Source organism: Anomaloglossus baeobatrachus, chromosome 1 (genome assembly GCF_048569485.1).
Source record: "Anomaloglossus baeobatrachus isolate aAnoBae1 chromosome 1, aAnoBae1.hap1, whole genome shotgun sequence".
Taxonomy (NCBI): Eukaryota; Metazoa; Chordata; class Amphibia; order Anura; family Aromobatidae; genus Anomaloglossus; species Anomaloglossus baeobatrachus.
The window spans coordinates 360,076,503-360,095,243 of record NC_134353.1 but is presented as its reverse complement, the minus strand read 5'-3'; the positions used below and the strand labels follow the sequence as shown (position 1 = coordinate 360,095,243).

Below are 18,741 nucleotides of genomic sequence, written 5' to 3'. Positions count from 1 at the left end.
AATTAGGATACGGTACATACATTTGATCGCTCTTTATTGCATTTCTTTTTAAATTAAAAATTGTGACCAAAACAATGCAATTCTGGAGGTTTGATTATTTTTTCTTTACAACATTTACCGTATGTGTTAATTATTTCTATGTTTTGATAGACAAATATATCTACGTTATGCAAAACACTTAACAGGGTTATTTTTTTAAGACTTCTACAATTTGCTTTTTCATTTTGGATTTCATCTTCAGTGCCAAATTCTGACTAATGAAAGCCTATGCTTGACAGTGTTTGGAGTTTATCACAATTTGTGTTTTGTTTGTCCCACCTGTTTTTTAAGGATTGATCATAGGTTCTCAATAGGATTGAGATCTGGGGAGTTTCCTGCCCAGAAAATTTCAATATTTTGTTCATTGAGCTACACCATTATCACTTTTGCCTTATGACATGGTGCGTCATCCACCCCCCAAATAAACATAGGTCATCATCAAATTGCTCCTGACTCGTTGGGAGAAGTTGGTTTTGGAGGATGTTTAGATACCTTTATTTATTCATGGCATTATTTTTGTCTTTATGCATGGTAGCGCGGCATTTAACCCTTTCATCGCCTCTTCATCTCTGACTACACGTGGGGCTGTGGCAGCTGTGCTTTATTGCTGTAACAGTTGGTTGAGACTTGCACAAACCCTCAAGATGAGCAATACCTGTACTGCCCTTCTTGTCCCCCTTGCAAAGAGTGAGCCCAGTCCATGGGTCAAAAGCAACCTCACACGTGACTGGTCTCAGGAAACTTACTGTTGGCATAACATAGGACTCATGGTAGTGATCAGCTGTTCTTCTCTGGGAAATCTTTCAGATGTCACAAACAGTCTGAAGGGGAATACCATAGTATTGCAGAATATAGTAGAAATCGCAGTCTCCTATGAAACTCAGCAGGCCCCCAGTACTAGCAACCGTGCTATTTAATGGCCATTTTCAGTGACTGACAGCAACATTTAATTGGTTAACTACAGCAATTAAAAGCTCTGGTTTTAAGAACAGATGCTGGCTATTTAATAAAGCACAGCCCCTGAGTTCCCTCCACATGCAGTCTTGCAATGATGTAGATGAATGTTGATTTGCATTAAGGGGTTAATGTGAAAACAGAATCTAAAAATATGAAACTTTGGATTCCATTTCACCTCCTTTTGGTGATGCCTGACTTTTTAGTCAAAGGAAATAATGGACCTTCCGTTGGAATATAACGCATGACCCTTTTGCCTTTGTCCAACCTTTTGGAAGGACCGAACTATATGTTCATATGTATGGGGGAGTTTAGAGAGATAACCATGGGAGGAGTTGCTATCGTTGGGTCAAACCTGGTCCAAACACTGCACTATGCAACTGTACAAATATATGAAAATCTTGTATGTGGCTGTAAAAAGACAAGGATATATACTGAATCTTGCACCTACCTGCATTGTGAAGATTGCTTTCACTGTCACGAACATCTGAAGACATAATCATGTCAGTATGAACTTTTGACACATTATTATAGTTTTCCCATCTCTTTCGCTGCAATTGCTGCAACCAATACATCTTGGCATGATTGTTAATTGCCTTAAAGAAAACACAATAAGATTATAGAGACAGCAATTTAAAATTTACCATAATACACTATGTCACACAGATTTTTACAAACTTTGCTGACTGTCATGGTAGCGTTGAGATCTGTTCAGACTACTGACTATAAAGGCCGCTTTACACACAACGATGTATCTAACGATATGTCGTCGGGGTCACGAAATTCGTGACGCACATCCGGCCTAGTTAGCGACGTCATTGCGTGTGACACCTACGTGCAACCGCTAACGATCAGAAATACTCACCAAATTGTTGATCGTTGACACGTCTTTCATTTTCAAAATATCGTTGCTCGTGCTGGACGCAGGTTGTTCGTCATTCCTGAGGCAGCACACATCGCTACGTGTGACACCCCGGGATCGACGAACAACAGCGTTCCTGCGTCCTCCGGCAACAAGGTGGGAGTGACGTGAATGCAGCTGCTCTCCGCCCCTCCGCTTCTATTGGTGGCCCGCTGATTGACGTCGCTGTGACGCCGCACGAACCGCCCCCTTAAAAAACAGGTTGTTTGCCAGCCACAGCGACGTCGCTAGGAAGGTAAGTACATGTGACGCGTACTACCGATATTGTTCGCAACGGGCAGCGATTTGCCAGTGACGCACAAACGACGGGGGCGTGTAAAGCAGCCTTAACTCTCCATCTAATAACGCATACGGCTACATGCTGCAGCTCCCAGTCGTGCGTTTATCTTGGCTGTGTATCCATTTTTATTTTTTTTTTTAAATTAAATAAATAATTTTTAAAAACCGGCATGTGGCCCACCCCCCAATTGTGATACCCAGCCAAGATAAAACCTGACAGATGGGGGCTGGTTTTCTCAGACTAGGGAGGCCCATGTTTATTGGGCCACCACTCAGCCTAAAAATACAAGCCTGCAGCCACCTAGCATTGTCACATCCATTACATTTGACAAGCTGGCGCTTTCTCCAATTCTTCCCGATTGCCCTGGTGCGGTGGCAATTGGGGTAATATAAGAGGTTAATGGCAGCCCATAGCTGCCATTAAGCTCTCATTTAGTAATGACAGGCGTCTATGAGACCCCCCTAATTATGAAGCTGTAAGTAAAAGTAAATAAACACAAACACCGAAAAAAATCCTTTATTTGAAATAAAATATAAAAAACAACACCCTTTTTCATCAATTTATTAACCCCCAAAACAGCCCTGCAGGTCCGACGTAATCCACATAATGATTGAGCCGCAGTGATCAGCGGTGACGTCACTCAGATTATTTGCGGTCACAGAGGGAGGTTCCCACGGTTCCCCACCTGTGACCGCAGGTAACCTGACCTCAGGTGACCTCAGTAAACTCAGGTTCACAGATCTGCATCTCCTGGCAGAGAACAGCATTTTTTTGCCAAGATATGCAGATTTGGTGCTGAAATTATGATATCATATTCTTGCACCAATTCTACACCCCCTGGCAAAATATCGCATCACAGCCGCATCATACCTCATGTGGTTTTGATGCATTTTTTGCAGGATGTGTGGATTGGGTGCATGAATATGGTGCAAAAATTTAATCACCAAATTAGCATCACTTGACCTAAAAATGCAAAAAAAAAAAATTCGGTGCAGTTTTCTGGCAGGTGGCAGGAGGTGCAAATTTGGGGCTGAAATGTCTGCATCAGATTTCAGCACCAAATTTGCACCTCCTGGCATATAAAAAAAACTTTTTGCGTTTGCATTCTGAAGTTAAGAAATGCAAATTTGGCGATACAATTTTTACACTATATTCATGCACCCAATCTACACCTCCTGGCAAAAAAAAAATACATAAATTAATACCACATGAGGTATCATGGTGATATGTAGAATGGGTGCTGGGATATGGTGTACAAATTTCAGCACCAAATCTGCATCTCCTGTGGTCACAGGTGGAGGACCGTGGGAACCTCCAGCTGCGACCAAAACTAACCTCAGTGACATCACCATTGATCGCTGCGGCTCATTCACTCTGCCTGGAGCTCACAGCTGGCAGTCATGTTCGATGATCGCTGTCAGTTCAGATGTAGCAGAGCTGAATCATCGTGGAACCTCATGTGGATTACATAGACCCTACAGGGGTGTTTTGAAGGTTAATAAATTGGTGAAAGATGTGCTTTTTTGTATTTTATTCCAAATACAGGATTTTTTTGGTGTTTGTATTTCTTTATTTTCACTTACAGATTAGTAATGGGAGTCTCATAGATGCCTGCCATTACTAATCTAGAGCTTAGTTGCAGCTGGGAGCTGTTATTGACCTCTTATATTACCCAATTGTCACCGCACCAGGGCAATCGTCAAGAGCCGGGTAAAGCGCTGGGCTTGTCACATCTAATGGATGTGACAATCCCAGGTATTACTTACAGCAAAGATGGGCTGCAGTGTGTACATCGCCCAGGCCAAACACTAATACTCTGCCAGGATACAGCTAAACCCCCACTAAATGGAGGCATCACAGGTGCAGGAGGAGCAAATCACACACACAAACTTCCATGGAATGGAGGGGGCGATTGCTGGATGATAAAATTGCACACTGATGGTTTGCATAGAGTGCTGTTCACACGTGCAAATACACAGTCTCAAGCCCACAGCCTATTAAGTGACGCCCATACTATTAGATCAGGCGGGCTGCCAAGCCGTACCCCACCTGTGTACTATGCAGAGACAGAAACTCTAAAATGCAAGGCCCAACAGAAAGGGGCCTGGCTGTATCCTGTACAAAAAAATAGAAGGTTTTAGTTGGTATTTATGGCCATAAAACGGAAGCCTACAATCCTCGTCACGGGAACCTCATGCTTGTAAGTCCCTACACTAAATATAAAAATAGCAACAAAGAGGAATAAATATCCTCAAAAAATTAAGTATTACTTACAGCAAAGATGGGCTGCAGTGTGTACATCCCAGGTAGCTGCAAGCTGCTATTATTAGGCTGGATGGCGGCCCAATAAGCATGGGCCTCCCAAGTCTGAGAATCCCAGACCCCAGCTGTCAGGCTTCATCTTGGCTGGGTATCTAAATTGTGGGGGACCGAATGGCGTTTTTTGAATTATTTAAATATTTTTTAAAAAAAGCCACATGTGGTTCCTCTTAGTTTGATACACAGCCACGATATGTGCACGGTAGGGAACTGCAGCCTGTACCCGTATGCTTTATGTGTGCTGGGTATCATAATATGGGGAGACCGTACGCCAATGTATTTATTTTTATACCAAGATAGACGCAGACAATGCCTGTGATTGGATGAGCTGTCACTCAGTGTGGGGGTGCCTCTGACTGCAACCAATCACAGGCGACTGTGGGCGGGGAAAGCAGGGCATATGGATGAGCAGTAACTAGCGGCCCAGAAAATGAATGCGAGGCCTGGGAGCAGCGTATAGCCGTGTCGGAGCCTTGGTAAGTATAGTGCTCTTGCTGCCATCCCCCTATCCCTTCTACCATCATTTTTAATTGCCGGATTCTTGTCCCCAGAACCGGAATCCGGCCCAGAACCAGATTTTAAAAACCAGATAAACAGGAACATGCCAGTCCCAGTTATCTGGGCGTCCGGTCATCACTATTTATGGGGCATGTACAAGAAAAATGTAACGCAAGGTAATATATACAGAATAAATCTCCCTAGCATAACCTTTGTCAACCCCTTTAGGCACCTACTTTGCTGATAAAGTGGTTCCAACTAATGGAAACCATATGCACATTTTTCCTAGAAAGTGACTGGCCACTTTTACTTCTGTTCTACGAGTGTTTTGCCTTCAATGGAATTCAGAGAAAAAGGTGTTGTAAAAGAGTGACATACCTTTAGGATATATGGTTTTGTTGGTGTTCTAATTTCAAATATTCCCTCTCCAGCTTCCATGCTAAAATGAAAAGTGGCAGCATGAAGATCTATACTCCCAAGGGGACAAACATCTGTAGCCATCCTATAGTAGAGCAAATGGCACTTCTTGTCATCGTAGCAGAAGAAGCGGTATTTCCAAGCTTTCAGAGGCCCTTTTATTCCTTGCTTATAAAGATATCCACAGAGCTTTTTTGTTTTTTCTCTATCATCTTCTTTACTTGGAGTAAGGGAAGGTACATCTACAATATTCCCTATGACATGTCCGTCACTGTGTATTTCAGTCTCATTTGCCTCATCATTTAAAGCTTTGTTTGGCATACCAGATTCTGGAAGTGTTTCCTCATGGATATCATCTACCTTGTCATTTACATCCTGTTCATTCATAGTTACAAAAAAATGGAGTCCTGAAAAAGAACAATCCCATTACTGGATGCGTCCATGCAAGTTATTAAGTGAAATACGAATGTATTTATGCTCTCATTTAAATATAGATTAATGACAAAAATGACATCAAGAATTAGTCCAATAATTTTTTGACAAATACCACCACAGAAAGCAAAACAGTCTAAAGCCTGCTTTACATGTTACGATTTTGCATACGATATCGTATGCGATTGTAACCGCCCCCATCGTATGTGTGGCACGTTCAATTTGTTAAATGTGCCGCACAAACGATTAACCCCCGTCACACGTACTTACCCGTCCATAAGACTTCGATGTGGGCGGCGAACGTCCACTTCCTGGAGTGGGAGGGACGTTCGGCGTCACATCGACGTCACACGGCAGCCGGCCAATAGAAGCGGAGGGGCGAAGATGAGCGGGACGTAAACATCCCGCCCACCTCCTTCCTTCCGGATTGTCGGCGGGAGCCACGGACGGAGGTAAGCTGTCGTTCAATGTTCCCGGGGTGTCACACACTGCGATGTGTGCTGCCTCGGGAACATTGCACAACCGCACGTTCAATTCATGAGAAATGAATGACGTGCATGTGATGAACGGATTTTCATTCAATCGCAATCGCACGTACCTGTCACACACTACAATGTACCTTACGATGCCGGATATGCGTCACTTACGACGTGACCCCGCGGACACATCGCAAGATATATTGTAGCGTGTAAAGCGGGCTTAAAGGTGTCCATGCACATTATGTACATATTGGCCCAACTTAAACGATATCTGAGGTTTTGACTAACCATATATATTTTTTTTGGGGGGGGGGGTTCACCAGACTCTCCCTTAATCGCAGATGTGGAGTAAATAAAGAATAGGCCCTGTGTGATTTTCACATTCACGATAATTTGTCCATGTAAGAAACAAGAAACTGCCAGAGATATTTAACGATTAGTTGCCTCCAAACCTTCATAGCAGAAGCATGCACCACTGGCTGAGCATGCATTTTGAGTCCATTGAATGGTACATTTTCTGCGTAAGGCCTCTTTCACACGTCCCTGAAAAACACGCACGTGTTTCACGGACGTGTCAGAGTTGCGTTTTACACTCGGTGTGCCGTGTGTATGGCACACATGTGTTCTCCGTATGTTATTCGTGATAACACACGGAGATCGGGAACTTTCTGCTCACCTGTCCCTGGCGCTGCTGTCCGTGGTGCTGATCTTCGGTCTCCGGTCCTGCCGACTCCCCGCTGCTGCTGCTTTCGGCCGCAGTGAAGTGAATATTCAATGACCATAATGAGCGGCGGTCGGCAGCAAGTGACAGCAGCAGCAGAGACAGGAGGGCTGGAGAAGGTGAGCAAAGGTTTTTTTTTTTCTCACAGACATGTCTTTTCTCCGGTGCGTGTCACACGGAACACATCCGTGTGGTCCGTTAGCATTATGTGTGACACGTTTGCGTTCCGTGTGACACCCGTGATGCCGGAGAAAAACGGACAAGTCGGCGTGAGAAATACACGGACACATGCAAGTACGGAACGGACACACGTTCCGTGCGCAAATACTTACGTGTGTCCAAAACCATAGGAATCCATAGGTCTACGTGTGTACGTGTCTCCGGTACGTGAGAAAACTGCCAAACACGTACCGGAGGCACGTACCTGTGAAAGAGGCCCAAGACTAAGCTATGTCAAGTTACAATACATGTACAAATGTATGTTGCTTCTGGATCAATAATTAAACTCTTAAGATTGGCATCATGGTTTCCAGTTTTGAGCCATGACCAGTATGGTGGATATTTTCCGAAATGCATACTAACAAATCCTTATGGCTCTCATAGAATTTTAATGGGTTTATTCAGGTCCATGTTGTAGCTCCTCTAATTTCTGTGTGCTCACATAGCTAGACAAGTGGAACATTCTTTCCAGGTACAAAAAATTCTTGTGTAAGAAATCATGCTGGAACCTGCCACTAATCAAGAAAACTCAACCCATTAGAGCATGGTTCCGCAACCTTTCATACATCTAGTACAGTCGGCATATTTACCTAGCAAATGGATAGCGTGCACCTAAAATCATGTGCCTATTGACACAACTATAGGTGGGCTGAGTTCTAGACACAGTCAGACTGTGCTAGTCTCAAAAAAAGAACACCCCCCTCCCTCCCCCAAAATCTGGAGAAAACCCAGGTGGCTATTAGATCATAATATTAAGATGGGCTCATTCATTCATAAAAAAAATTGTTCATTTTCAACCAGAAAAGCATGATGATTTTTTTTGTCTCACTTGTCATTCGTGTGCAATCCATGTGCACTCTGTAATCCATTTTTTCAGAGCACCAGTTAATAATGTACAGGCCCAATTACAGTTGCCTATGCTACAGAATTGTAATGTGTAAAAATCGGGTGCTACACTGTGGTATCCGATTTTTTTTCTTGCACCCATAGACTTGAATGGGGGAATCTCATCTGATTTCTGGAGGAAAATCTTACATGCTTCTTATTTTTTTCACACGCAGATTAGTTCAGTAAAAACAAATAGGTTATCTGCACTGCCTCATTGAATAAGATTGGTCCTAGTGCTGTCCGTTTTGCTTATGGACAGCACACGGACCGAAAATATTGTTGTGTGAATGACTCCGATGTGTAATAGTTTAACTGACAATGCCAACATATGTATTGAGCAAGTGTGACTGAGGTTGAACCGATAAGGTTTGCAAAGCCAACAACCAATTTTATTTTTACTAAGTCGCTCCTTTTAGGGACTAAATAATATTGGTCTGCTGTGGCAACAAATTTTACTTAAAGGGAATCTGTCAGGAAGGTTTTGTTACCTCATCTGATAGCAGCATCATGTAGGCAAGGAGATTCTGAATCCAACGGTGTAGCACTTAGATTACTGGGTGCAGCCGTTCTGTCACAATCAGAACATTTAGCTTTAGTCATGTAGCTGAGCCCATACAGCTGTCCCTACACCAGGCTCTCTATAGAGTTTGTACATTGACGGTGAGGTGTCAATCACAGCAGGGGGCGTGTCGGACTGCCCTGCACATGAGTTTCTACTCCTGTAATGATAAGATTCCTGCTGCTTAAACAAACATAGCAAATAAACAAAAGATTGGACTATGGCAAAACAGGCATGCCTGATCTTTCTGTGTTAACCCTTGCAGCATGCTGGCTTCAGCTTATACAGTCAGGGCCAGAAATATTTGGACAGTGACACAAGTTTTGTTATTTTAGCTGTTTACAAAAACATGTTCAGAAATACAATTATATATATAATATGGGCTGAAAGTGCATACTCCCAGCTGCAATATGAGAGTTTTCACATCCAAATCGGAGAAAGGGTTTAGGAATCATAGCTCTGTAATGCATAGCCTCCTCTTTTTCAAGGGACCAAAAGTAATTGGACAAGGGACTCTAAGGGCTGCAATTAACTCTGAAGGCGTCTCCCTCGTTAACCTGTAATCAATGAAGTAGTTAAAAGGTCTGGGGTTGATTACAGGTGTGTGGTTTTGCATTTGGAAGCTGTTGCTGTGACCAGACAACATGCGGTCTAAGGAACTCTCAATTGAGGTGAAGCAGAACATCCTGAGGCTGAAAAAAAAGAAAAAATCCATCAGAGAGATAGCAGACATGCTTGGAGTAGCAAAATCAACAGTCGGGTACATTCTGAGAAAAAAAGGAATTGACTGGTGAGCTTGGGAACTCAAAAAGGCCTGGGCGTCCACGGATGACAACAGTGGTGGATGATCGCCGCATACTTTCTTTGGTGAAGAAGAACCCGTTCACAACATCAACTGAAGTCCAGAACACTCTCAGTGAAGTAGGTGTATCTGTCTCTAAGTCAACAGTAAAGAGAAGACTCCATGAAAGTAAATACAAAGGGTTCACATCTAGATGCAAACCATTCATCAATTCCAAAAATAGACAGGCCAGAGTTAAATTTGCTGAAAAACACCTCATGAAGCCAGCTCAGTTCTGGAAAAGTATTCTATGGACAGATGAGACAAAGATCAACCTGTACCAGAATGATGGGAAGAAAAATGTTTGGAGAAGAAAGGGAACGGCACATGATCCAAGGCACACCACATCCTCTGTATAACATGGTGGAGGCAACGTGATGGCATGGGCATGCATGGCTTTCAATGGCACTGGGTCACTTGTGTTTATTGATGACATAACAGCAGACAAGAGTAGCCGGATGAATTCTGAAGTGTACCGGGATATACTTTCAGCCCAGATTCAGCCAAATGCCGCAAAGTTGATCGGACGGCGCTTCATAGTACAGATGGACAATGACCCCAAGCATACAGCCAAAGCTACCCAGGAGTTCATGAGTGCTAAAAAGTGGAACATTCTGCAATGGCCAAGTCAATCACCAGATCTTAACCCAATTGAGCATGCATTTCACTTGCTCAAATCCAGACTTCAGACGGAAAGACCCACAAACAAGCAAGACCTGAAGGCTGTGGCTGTAAAGGCCTGGCAAAGCATTAAGAAGGAGGACACCCAGCGTTTGGTGATGTGCATGGGTTCCAGACTTAAGGCAGTGATTGCCTCTAAAGGATTCGCAACAAAATATTGAAAATAAAAATATTTTGTTTGGGTTTGGTTTGTTTGTCCAATTACTTTTGACCTCCTAAAATGTGGAGTGTTTGTAAAGAAATGTGTACAATTCCTACAATTTCTATCAGATATTTTTGTTCAAACCTTCAAATTAAACGTTACAATCTGCACTTGAATTCTGTTGTAGAGGTTTCATTTCAAATCCAATGTGGTGGCATGCAGAGCCCAACTCGCGAAAACTGTGTCACTGTCCAAATATTTCTGGACCTAACTGTATAGCAAAAATCTGCTGACAGATTCTCTTTGAAACACTACATTGTATATAAATCAAAGAGTTGGTTGTAACAAGGCTACCAACATATCCAAAATACAATATAAACAAAGAGAACAAGGAAGAAAAAGGGGCACAAATTTGTATGCAAAAATATTGTACATTTTATTGAGCAATAAATATACAGTATATCAAAATAGTTAATATCAATATCAGAAAAATATATTTCAAGAAGATGAGAAAATGAGGTCACATTGGTAAAGGTGGACTAAGGGATAAAAAGGGACATAATATAACATGACAAAAACCATGCCACCACTATGCAATACATGAGACTATATATGACATAGATCAGAATTTTATGTTCAGTATATTTCATATATTTTCATAATGTCAAAAAGTCCAGGGAGAGCAGAAGAGAGAGACTGCAACTGCCCGAGCACTGATTGTGCGTACGAGCAGCTGCGGTCTCCTGCGTTTTCCTGCGGACGACACTTACGGCCCAAGCTGCTGCAAAGAAACCGTGGATCACACACATAACTCCTGGACAGTGTCTTTATTCTACGCATTTCGGAGATTTAGTCTCCTTCTTCAGGACGAGGATCACAGAGTTGCATCTGTGATCCTATTCTTGACGGAGATTAAATCTCCAAAATGCGTAAAATAAACATCACTGTCAAGGAGTTATGTGTGTGATCCACGGTTTCTTCACGTCAGCATGGTGTTAACGCCTTGCTTCTTCTCTCTGCGGTTACTTCACATGGAGACTGCGGCAGCCGTGTACAAGCTTTCATCGTGGTTGTGACTCCTCACAACCCCACCAGGTGAGCAATTCCCTCACACCTTATTCACCATCTAGGATAAGACCCCATTTGCGTCTTTGATTTTTTTCAGTTTTATATCAATCCATCTATATGAGCAGAGAGGTCACAACATTTTAAAGAATGGATACCTTGAGATCTGAGATGCAATGTCTTATTCCAGATAAAGCTATATTTTTCTTAATATGTAAATGAGCTGTTAAGATCTATGACCCAGACATAAATCTGGGAATTTTACTCCAGAGTTAAAGGGAATCTGTCAGAAGCTTTTTGCTACCCTCATTTCACAGCAACATAATGTAGGCAAAGAGATTCTGAATCCAACGCTGTATCACATAGATTACTGGGTGTAGTTGTTCTGTCACAATCAAAGAATTGAGTTTAAAGCATGTAGCTGAGCTGGGAGAGCTGTCCCCGCCCCCACACAAGGCTTTCACTAAAGATTGTGCATTGACTGTGAGGTGTCAATCACAGCGGGGCATGTCGGACTGACCTGCAGGGGAGTTTCTAGTCCTGTAATGTTAATCACAGGGTAATAAACCCTTTAGATTACGTAAACACTAGCTCACATACTGATAAGAGAAGCATGGTTGCTTTTTGTTTTTTTAACTCTTACGGCATGCCATCCTCTGTTTACATAGCAAAAACCTGGTTACAGATTCCCTTTAATTATAAAAGCAATATGGCATCACCAGTGTGAGACATGTAAAGAATGACATTCTGGTCTCCTGATCTACAGGTCTCACACTTGTATGGAATGAATATGCAAATCAGGATGACGGATTATGGAAAATCTCAAGTCTCTGTCTCTCCAGCTCTATTTATTTCCCAGCGCCAACCCCTCCTGTTTGCCTGACAGCCTCTATGCTATATGACTTCAAATAAAGTTGTGGTAAGTCAAGCAAAAAGAGGTGGAGCTGGGCAGGGAAAAGAGCTGGAGCGACAGAGGCTTCGGATCTACCGTAGTCCTTCAGCCTAATTTGCAAACCAATCCATACACTGATTTCTCCGTAGTGGAGAAATGGACTGACCATGTAAATCTATTGCTGGCCTTGTCTTTGAAGGAGCTAAATGCAGATATAAATAGATTGGGGTTGGAGGGTGGGGTGAAATCTTGCTGACAGAGTCTTTTTCATACAAAATTACAACATAAACCACACACACAAAAAAATCCTCATACAGCTATGTTAATGTAAAAATAAAATGTTACGGCTCTTGGATAAAAGGGAGGTGAAAATGAAAGTGAAGTGAAAAATTGCCTGTTGAAGAAAGAGTTAAAGTACCGTGATAGCATACCTTGCTGCACAACATTAGGAGATTGTCCGTACCCCCAAATACATGACCTGCTCCCACTGCAGCACACGAGCAAGCGGCAAACTAGTGTAGAGATCAGTAACCTGCGGGAATCCAGATATTGTGCAGTGACTACTCCCAGGGCTTGCTTGCTGGGAGTTGTAGTTGCACCACAGCTGACTGATATATTGTATACTACATAGTCTGTATACGGTAAATGAATAGATATATACTTGCCTGTCTGTCAGGGCAGCTCCTACAGAAGTATGCAGACTTCCTGTGAATCACCAGGACAAGCTCGCACAGAAAGCTTCCACCTCATGAAATTCCTCCGCAGCTCATAGATTTCTCTAGCAGAACTTTCTTGTCTTCTCACACAGCTGACTGGCACGTCCTGCCACTGTTCCTGTTTGTCAATGCTGCAATATGTCTCAACGACTCAAGGTTTATTAATATTCACTCACTGACGTCTCCCTGAGGAGACTCCCAGTATCAGCGGATGCATACAAGTCAAGCCCATACCTGCTGACCTCAGGTTGTGAGTCAGTCAGGGTACACTTATATATTCCTATGTAATATTTAATGGCTGTTACTCAATGTTGGCGAAACAAATGCAGCCATAACAACAGGTTGTAGTTAACCCATTAAAGGACTAAGATCCCTTTGAATCTTAGGATCGTAAAACCTTGCTAAATCCAACCAGGTTCAGTTAGCACCACAAGCTATGTTCACAGTCATACACTGCTCCCTGGCAAGCACTACATCTAGGTTTCTGGGGGTATGCCCAAAAAAGATTATTTCAAAGGAAACCCAGAGAGAACCCCGATGGAGCTATTCATTGAGGTCGATGGAGTCAGTGGTCGTCTTTTTCAGACATGCACAAAGATATGGTCTGTCACAGTTTTGTGAACATCTGAAAAAAAGGCAAACACTGGTCAGATATTGTCCATAGTGATTATCGACATCACAACAGTGAATAGCCCCTCCAGGTTCTGTAGGGATTCTGGTTTTTGGAGATATCGAAACCCCGACACAGTGCTCAGCAGAGAGCACTTTTATGTGTGTGAACCTAGCCTTAGGATGACAGAACCTAAAGCCCGCTTTACATGCTACAATATATCTTACAATGTGTCGGCGGGGTCACGTCGTAAGTGACGCACATCCGGCATTGTAAGTTACATTGCAGTGTGTGACAGGTACGTTTCGGTGGAGCGGACGCTACTCCGACCACGTGTGTAACAACACGTCAGGCCGGATGGTAACCAGTTAGCGTTGACCGAGAAGACCGCTGCGACAGCGCCCTGTCGGCCACGTGTGTAAGACACGTCAGGCCGAGCGGTCCTCCGATTACCGTTTCTGGCCACCACTCGACTGGCCACGTGTGTAAAGGACACGTCAGACCAGGTAGTCACACCAGTAGCATTTGACTGGGAAGCCGAGGATGATAATAGGGTTCACACACCCAATCCATGAACACCCTGTTAACTTCACAGGGGTTCTGGGGTGCGCTGTCCGTGCGCGTAGAGGGCACAACCGGACAGGTGGCGCAGCAGGTACACTGTCCGTGTGCGTAGAGGGCACTCTCTGACAGGTGACGCAACAGGTATTCTGTCCGTGTGTGTAGGAGGCACAACTGAACAGGTGACGCAGCAGCCGCAGCCCAGTTAACACCACTGGACTGCTCTAGCACAACAGGAACGGTAGCAAGGAAGCACGGCGCCTGACCCTCATGTACTGAGCCACAAATCTTGGCGTGACAGGCACCGTTCACCTAGCCCTACCTACCGCTTCCAACAAGGCTTATGCCACCAAGAACTCTAAATGAAGACTGCGCACCTCCATGTTGTCTCCAGCCCCTTTTATAACCTGGGTCCGCCCCAAACCCAGGGTGGAACCACCAAGGTCCAATAGCAGAGTGCCATGTCATCAGTGACGTCACATGCGACCTATCCGGAACCGCCACGTCATTGATGACCTCATGGCAGCCACGCCCCAAACACTTCACCAGTCATCGTCTGACGACCAATGGTGAGGTGCCAGATCATAGGGGCGGGCCTCTGAGAGCCAGTCCGGAGTTGCCACGTCATCAGGACACCTGACACCCTCTGCCCTATCAGGGCCTGCCACCTCACGGACATGCTCAGTGAGGTCCTTACCGGACCTAGCCTCTGATGCACTAAGTGCCTGAGCATGCTCAGTAGCCTGAGCAACAGGCTTAGAAAGCAGACTATCAGTTTGAGCATGCTCAGTAGGCACATCCCAGAACTTAGACACAGCACGAAGTCCAAGTACCGGTGCAAAGAGGCTGTTAGGGTTAATTGTGGGAGCATGCTCAGTAGCCTGAACTGAGGACTTAGTCTCAGACATAACACAAACAGGCTGAGCATGCTCACTAGGCAAAACACCGGGCTTAGACTCTGGCTGGGGTAAATCGGCGCATGCATGCGCACTAGCCGCCTCTCCACACTTAAACGTGGTGGAAGGAACAGCCAACTGGACGACCCGAGGCACGGCCAAGAACGGCAGCCGGCGCCTGGGCGCAACAGGAACCGCAGCAGACTGCTTGCGGCTATGGCGGCGCTGGTTCGTAACAGGCTCGCTGGGTAATAATGGGGTTAGGGCTAGCTTTATATTATCAGCTAGCCCTAAGCCCGAAATTCATGGTGTCATGCCAATATTAGACATGGCCACCATGAATTTCTAGTAAAGATAAAAAAAAAACCACAACACACAAAAATATTTTTATTAGAAATAAAATACAATTAGTGACTCCATCTTTATTGAAATAAAGAGCCCCCCTCCGCAGTAATCCTGGGTCAGGGTCCTGCGCCGTCCAATCCGGATCCAATATCATCTGATCGGTTTGCTGGAAGGCAAAGCAATCAGATGATGTGTCAGGTTCAAGTGCCTGAATCACATCACACATCAGCTGATTGCATATAAGCCGTTTATACAATCAGCTGATGCATCAGTGCAAAAAAAAAAATACTCACTTATGTGCTGATTACCGGCAGCTCCTGGAGCGAGTCTGATCCCGTCCGATCACTGCAGGAGCTGCCCGTAATCAGGGATGAAGTCTCCAGACGGCATCCGCTGACAGGTTAAGCCGGCCGGGCGCTGGCGTCAGCCCGAGACTTACGATCAGCTGACTCGTCAGGTGACTGCATCAGGTGATCCATCGCCAGGTCCTGCAGGCATACGTACCGGGGAGACTGCACACAGCCGGAGCGGCGATACAGTGAGTGGAGCTGGGAGCGGGCATGGCACCGGGAGTCTGCAGACAGGTGAGTATGACTTTTTTTTTTTCTAATGTTCACTTTTGATTTCGCAGCTGCCTCCACCTCCCGCCCAGACATGACGCCGCACGGCAGCATACATGCACAGGACTGGAGGTGGAAGCGGCGGTGACGGTACCGGGAAGATTCACGCGTCTGTATTTACTAACAGAAGGAATCCTCTTCCTGTACATGTCACTTTACTACCCACCTCCTGCGTTTATAGCTGCGTTTTTGGTCTTAGAAACACACCAAAACGCACCAAAACGCACCAAAACGCACCAAAACGCAGCTATAATAAAAATTTGCGTTTCTCATTGCGTCTTTCAACATCCCATTGCACTCAAAGGATGAAAAATGCGGTGAAAAGCTCGGGAATAATTGACATGCTGCGTTTTTGTGGTCACCACAAAACGCAGCTGAAAAAAACCGCTGTGTGCAAACAGCAAAAATGAAAACTCATAGACTTTGCTGGGGGAAGCAAAGTCATGCAGTTTTCTGGGCAAAAACGCACCTGAAAAACGCGCAAAAACGCCGCGAAAAACGCACTGTGTGAACTTACCCTTAGGTTGTTTTGGTAACATTTGGGCTCCTCTAAAAGGTATTATCTATGCTTTTGTTTTGCTTTCCATTGAATTGAATGGGGTTTAGATATGTTTGTAAAGCCATACGGCGAACGCATGTGAAGTTGGCGAACACAAACCAAATGGAACCTTGGAAGGTTTACTCATCTCTAATTCTCATCTCTAATTCTCATATGCCTTGTGTACAATACAATACAATACAATACACAACAATACAGTTATCAACCAAATTCCAAAAAATACCATTTTACTGGGTCCGATCAGGCTCAGGTCTACATGCCAAATCTCATGGTATGTGGGAAAAGATCAAGACATTCCTCACAGAAAGGTGTATTAAGGTCTCCCTGACGAAGATACGTGAAACAATCGTTGGAGTGGTGTGAGGGAGGCTCTATCAACATCAGGTAAATATCAATTCCATCCACCTGCATATTTGTCCCATATGGACCTTAATACACCTTTCTGTGAGGAATGTCTTGATCTTTACCCACATACCATGAGATTTGACATCTTCTAATATGCTCTCTTTGTGTCTACTATATGAAGACTATCTCTTCTGTAAAATTTATAAACATTATGTTTGCTCAGAAATTACATATAATGAGATACAGTTAGGTCCAGAAATATTTGGACAGTGACACAAGTTTTGTTATTTTAGCTGTTTACAAAAACATGTTCAGAAATACAATTATATATATAATATGGGCTGAAAGTGCACACTCCCAGCTGCAATATGAGAGTTTTCACATCCAAATCGGAGAAAGGGTTTAGGAATCATAGCTCTGTAATGCATAGCCTCCTCTTTTTCAAGGGACCAAAAGTAATTGGACAAGGGACTCTAAGGGCTGCAATTAACTCTGAAGGCGTCTCCCTCATTAACCTGTAATCAATGAAGTAGTTAAAAGGTCTGGGGTTGATTACAGGTGTGTGGTTTTGCATTTGGAAGCTGTTGCTGTGACCAGACAACATGCGGTCTAAGGAACTCTCAATTGAGGTGAAGCAGAACATCCTGAGGCTGAAAAAAAAGAAAAAATCCATCAGAGAGATAGCAGACATGCTTGGAGTAGCAAAATCAACAGTCGGGTACATTCTGAGAAAAAAGGAATTGACTGGTGAGCTTGGGAACTCAAAAAGGCCTGGGCGTCCACGGATGACAACAGTGGTGGATGATCGCCGCATACTTTCTTTGGTGAAGAAGAACCCGTTCACAACATCAACTGAAGTCCAGAACACTCTCAGTGAAGTAGGTGTATCTGTCTCTAAGTCAACAGTAAAGAGAAGACTCCATGAAAGTAAATACAAAGGGTTCACATCTAGATGCAAACCATTCATCAATTCCAAAAATAGACAGGCCAGAGTTAAATTTGCTGAAAAACACCTCATGAAGCCAGCTCAGTTCTGGAAAAGTATTCTATGGACAGATGAGACCAAGATCAACCTGTACCAGAATGATGGGAAGAAAAAAGTTTGGAGAAGAAAGGGAACGGCACATGATCCAAGGCACACCACATCCTCTGTAAAACATGGTGGAGGCAACGTGATGGCATGGGCATGCATGGCTTTCAATGGCACTGGGTCACTTGTGTTTATTGATGACATAACAGCAGACAAGAGTAGCCGGATGAATTCTGAAGGGTACCGGGATATACTTTCAGCCCAGATCAGCCAAATGCCGCAAAGTTGATCGGACGGTGCTTCATAGTACAGATGGACAATGACCCCAAGCATACAGCCAAAGCTACCCAGGAGTTCATGAGTGCAAAAAAGTGGAACATTCTGCAATGGCCAAGTCAATCACCAGATCTTAACCCAATTGAGCATGCATTTCACTTGCTCAAATCCAGACTTAAGACGGAAAGACCCACAAACAAGCAAGACCTGAAGGCTGCAGCTGTAAAGGCCTGGCAAAGCATTAAGAAGGAGGAAACCCAATGTTTGGTGATGTCCATGGGTTCCAGACTTAAGGCAGTGATTGCCTCCAAAGGATTCGCAACAAAATATTGAAAATAAAAATATTTTGTTTGGGTTTGGTTTATTTGTCCAATTACTTTTGACCTCCTAAAATGTGGAGTGTTTGTAAAGAAATGTGTACAATTCCTACAATTT

The 18,741-nt window shown here is 44.0% G+C and overlaps 1 protein-coding gene across 5 annotated transcripts in view; it reads right to left on the bottom strand.

Moving 5' to 3' along the window:
• Nucleotides 1–13,208, bottom strand: part of TBC1D2 (TBC1 domain family member 2) — an 80,137-nt gene extending 66,929 nt beyond the window's left edge. For 3 of the 5 annotated variants that reach the window (XM_075352449.1, XM_075352452.1, XM_075352453.1), the window contains exons 1-3: nt 13,014–13,208; nt 5,391–5,836; nt 1,445–1,589 (exon numbers count right to left, since the gene is read on the bottom strand). In XM_075352449.1, coding sequence (XP_075208564.1) covers nt 1,445–1,589; nt 5,391–5,816 — 571 coding nt within the window. In that variant the 5' untranslated portion in view covers nt 5,817–5,836; nt 13,014–13,208. Of the gene's footprint in view, nt 1–1,444; nt 1,590–5,390; nt 5,837–8,656; nt 8,757–13,013 lie in introns of those variants that run through there. The other 2 variants (XM_075352451.1, XM_075352450.1) reach the window with 2 other exon arrangements.
• Between the last annotated feature and the right edge of the window lie 5,533 nt (nt 13,209–18,741).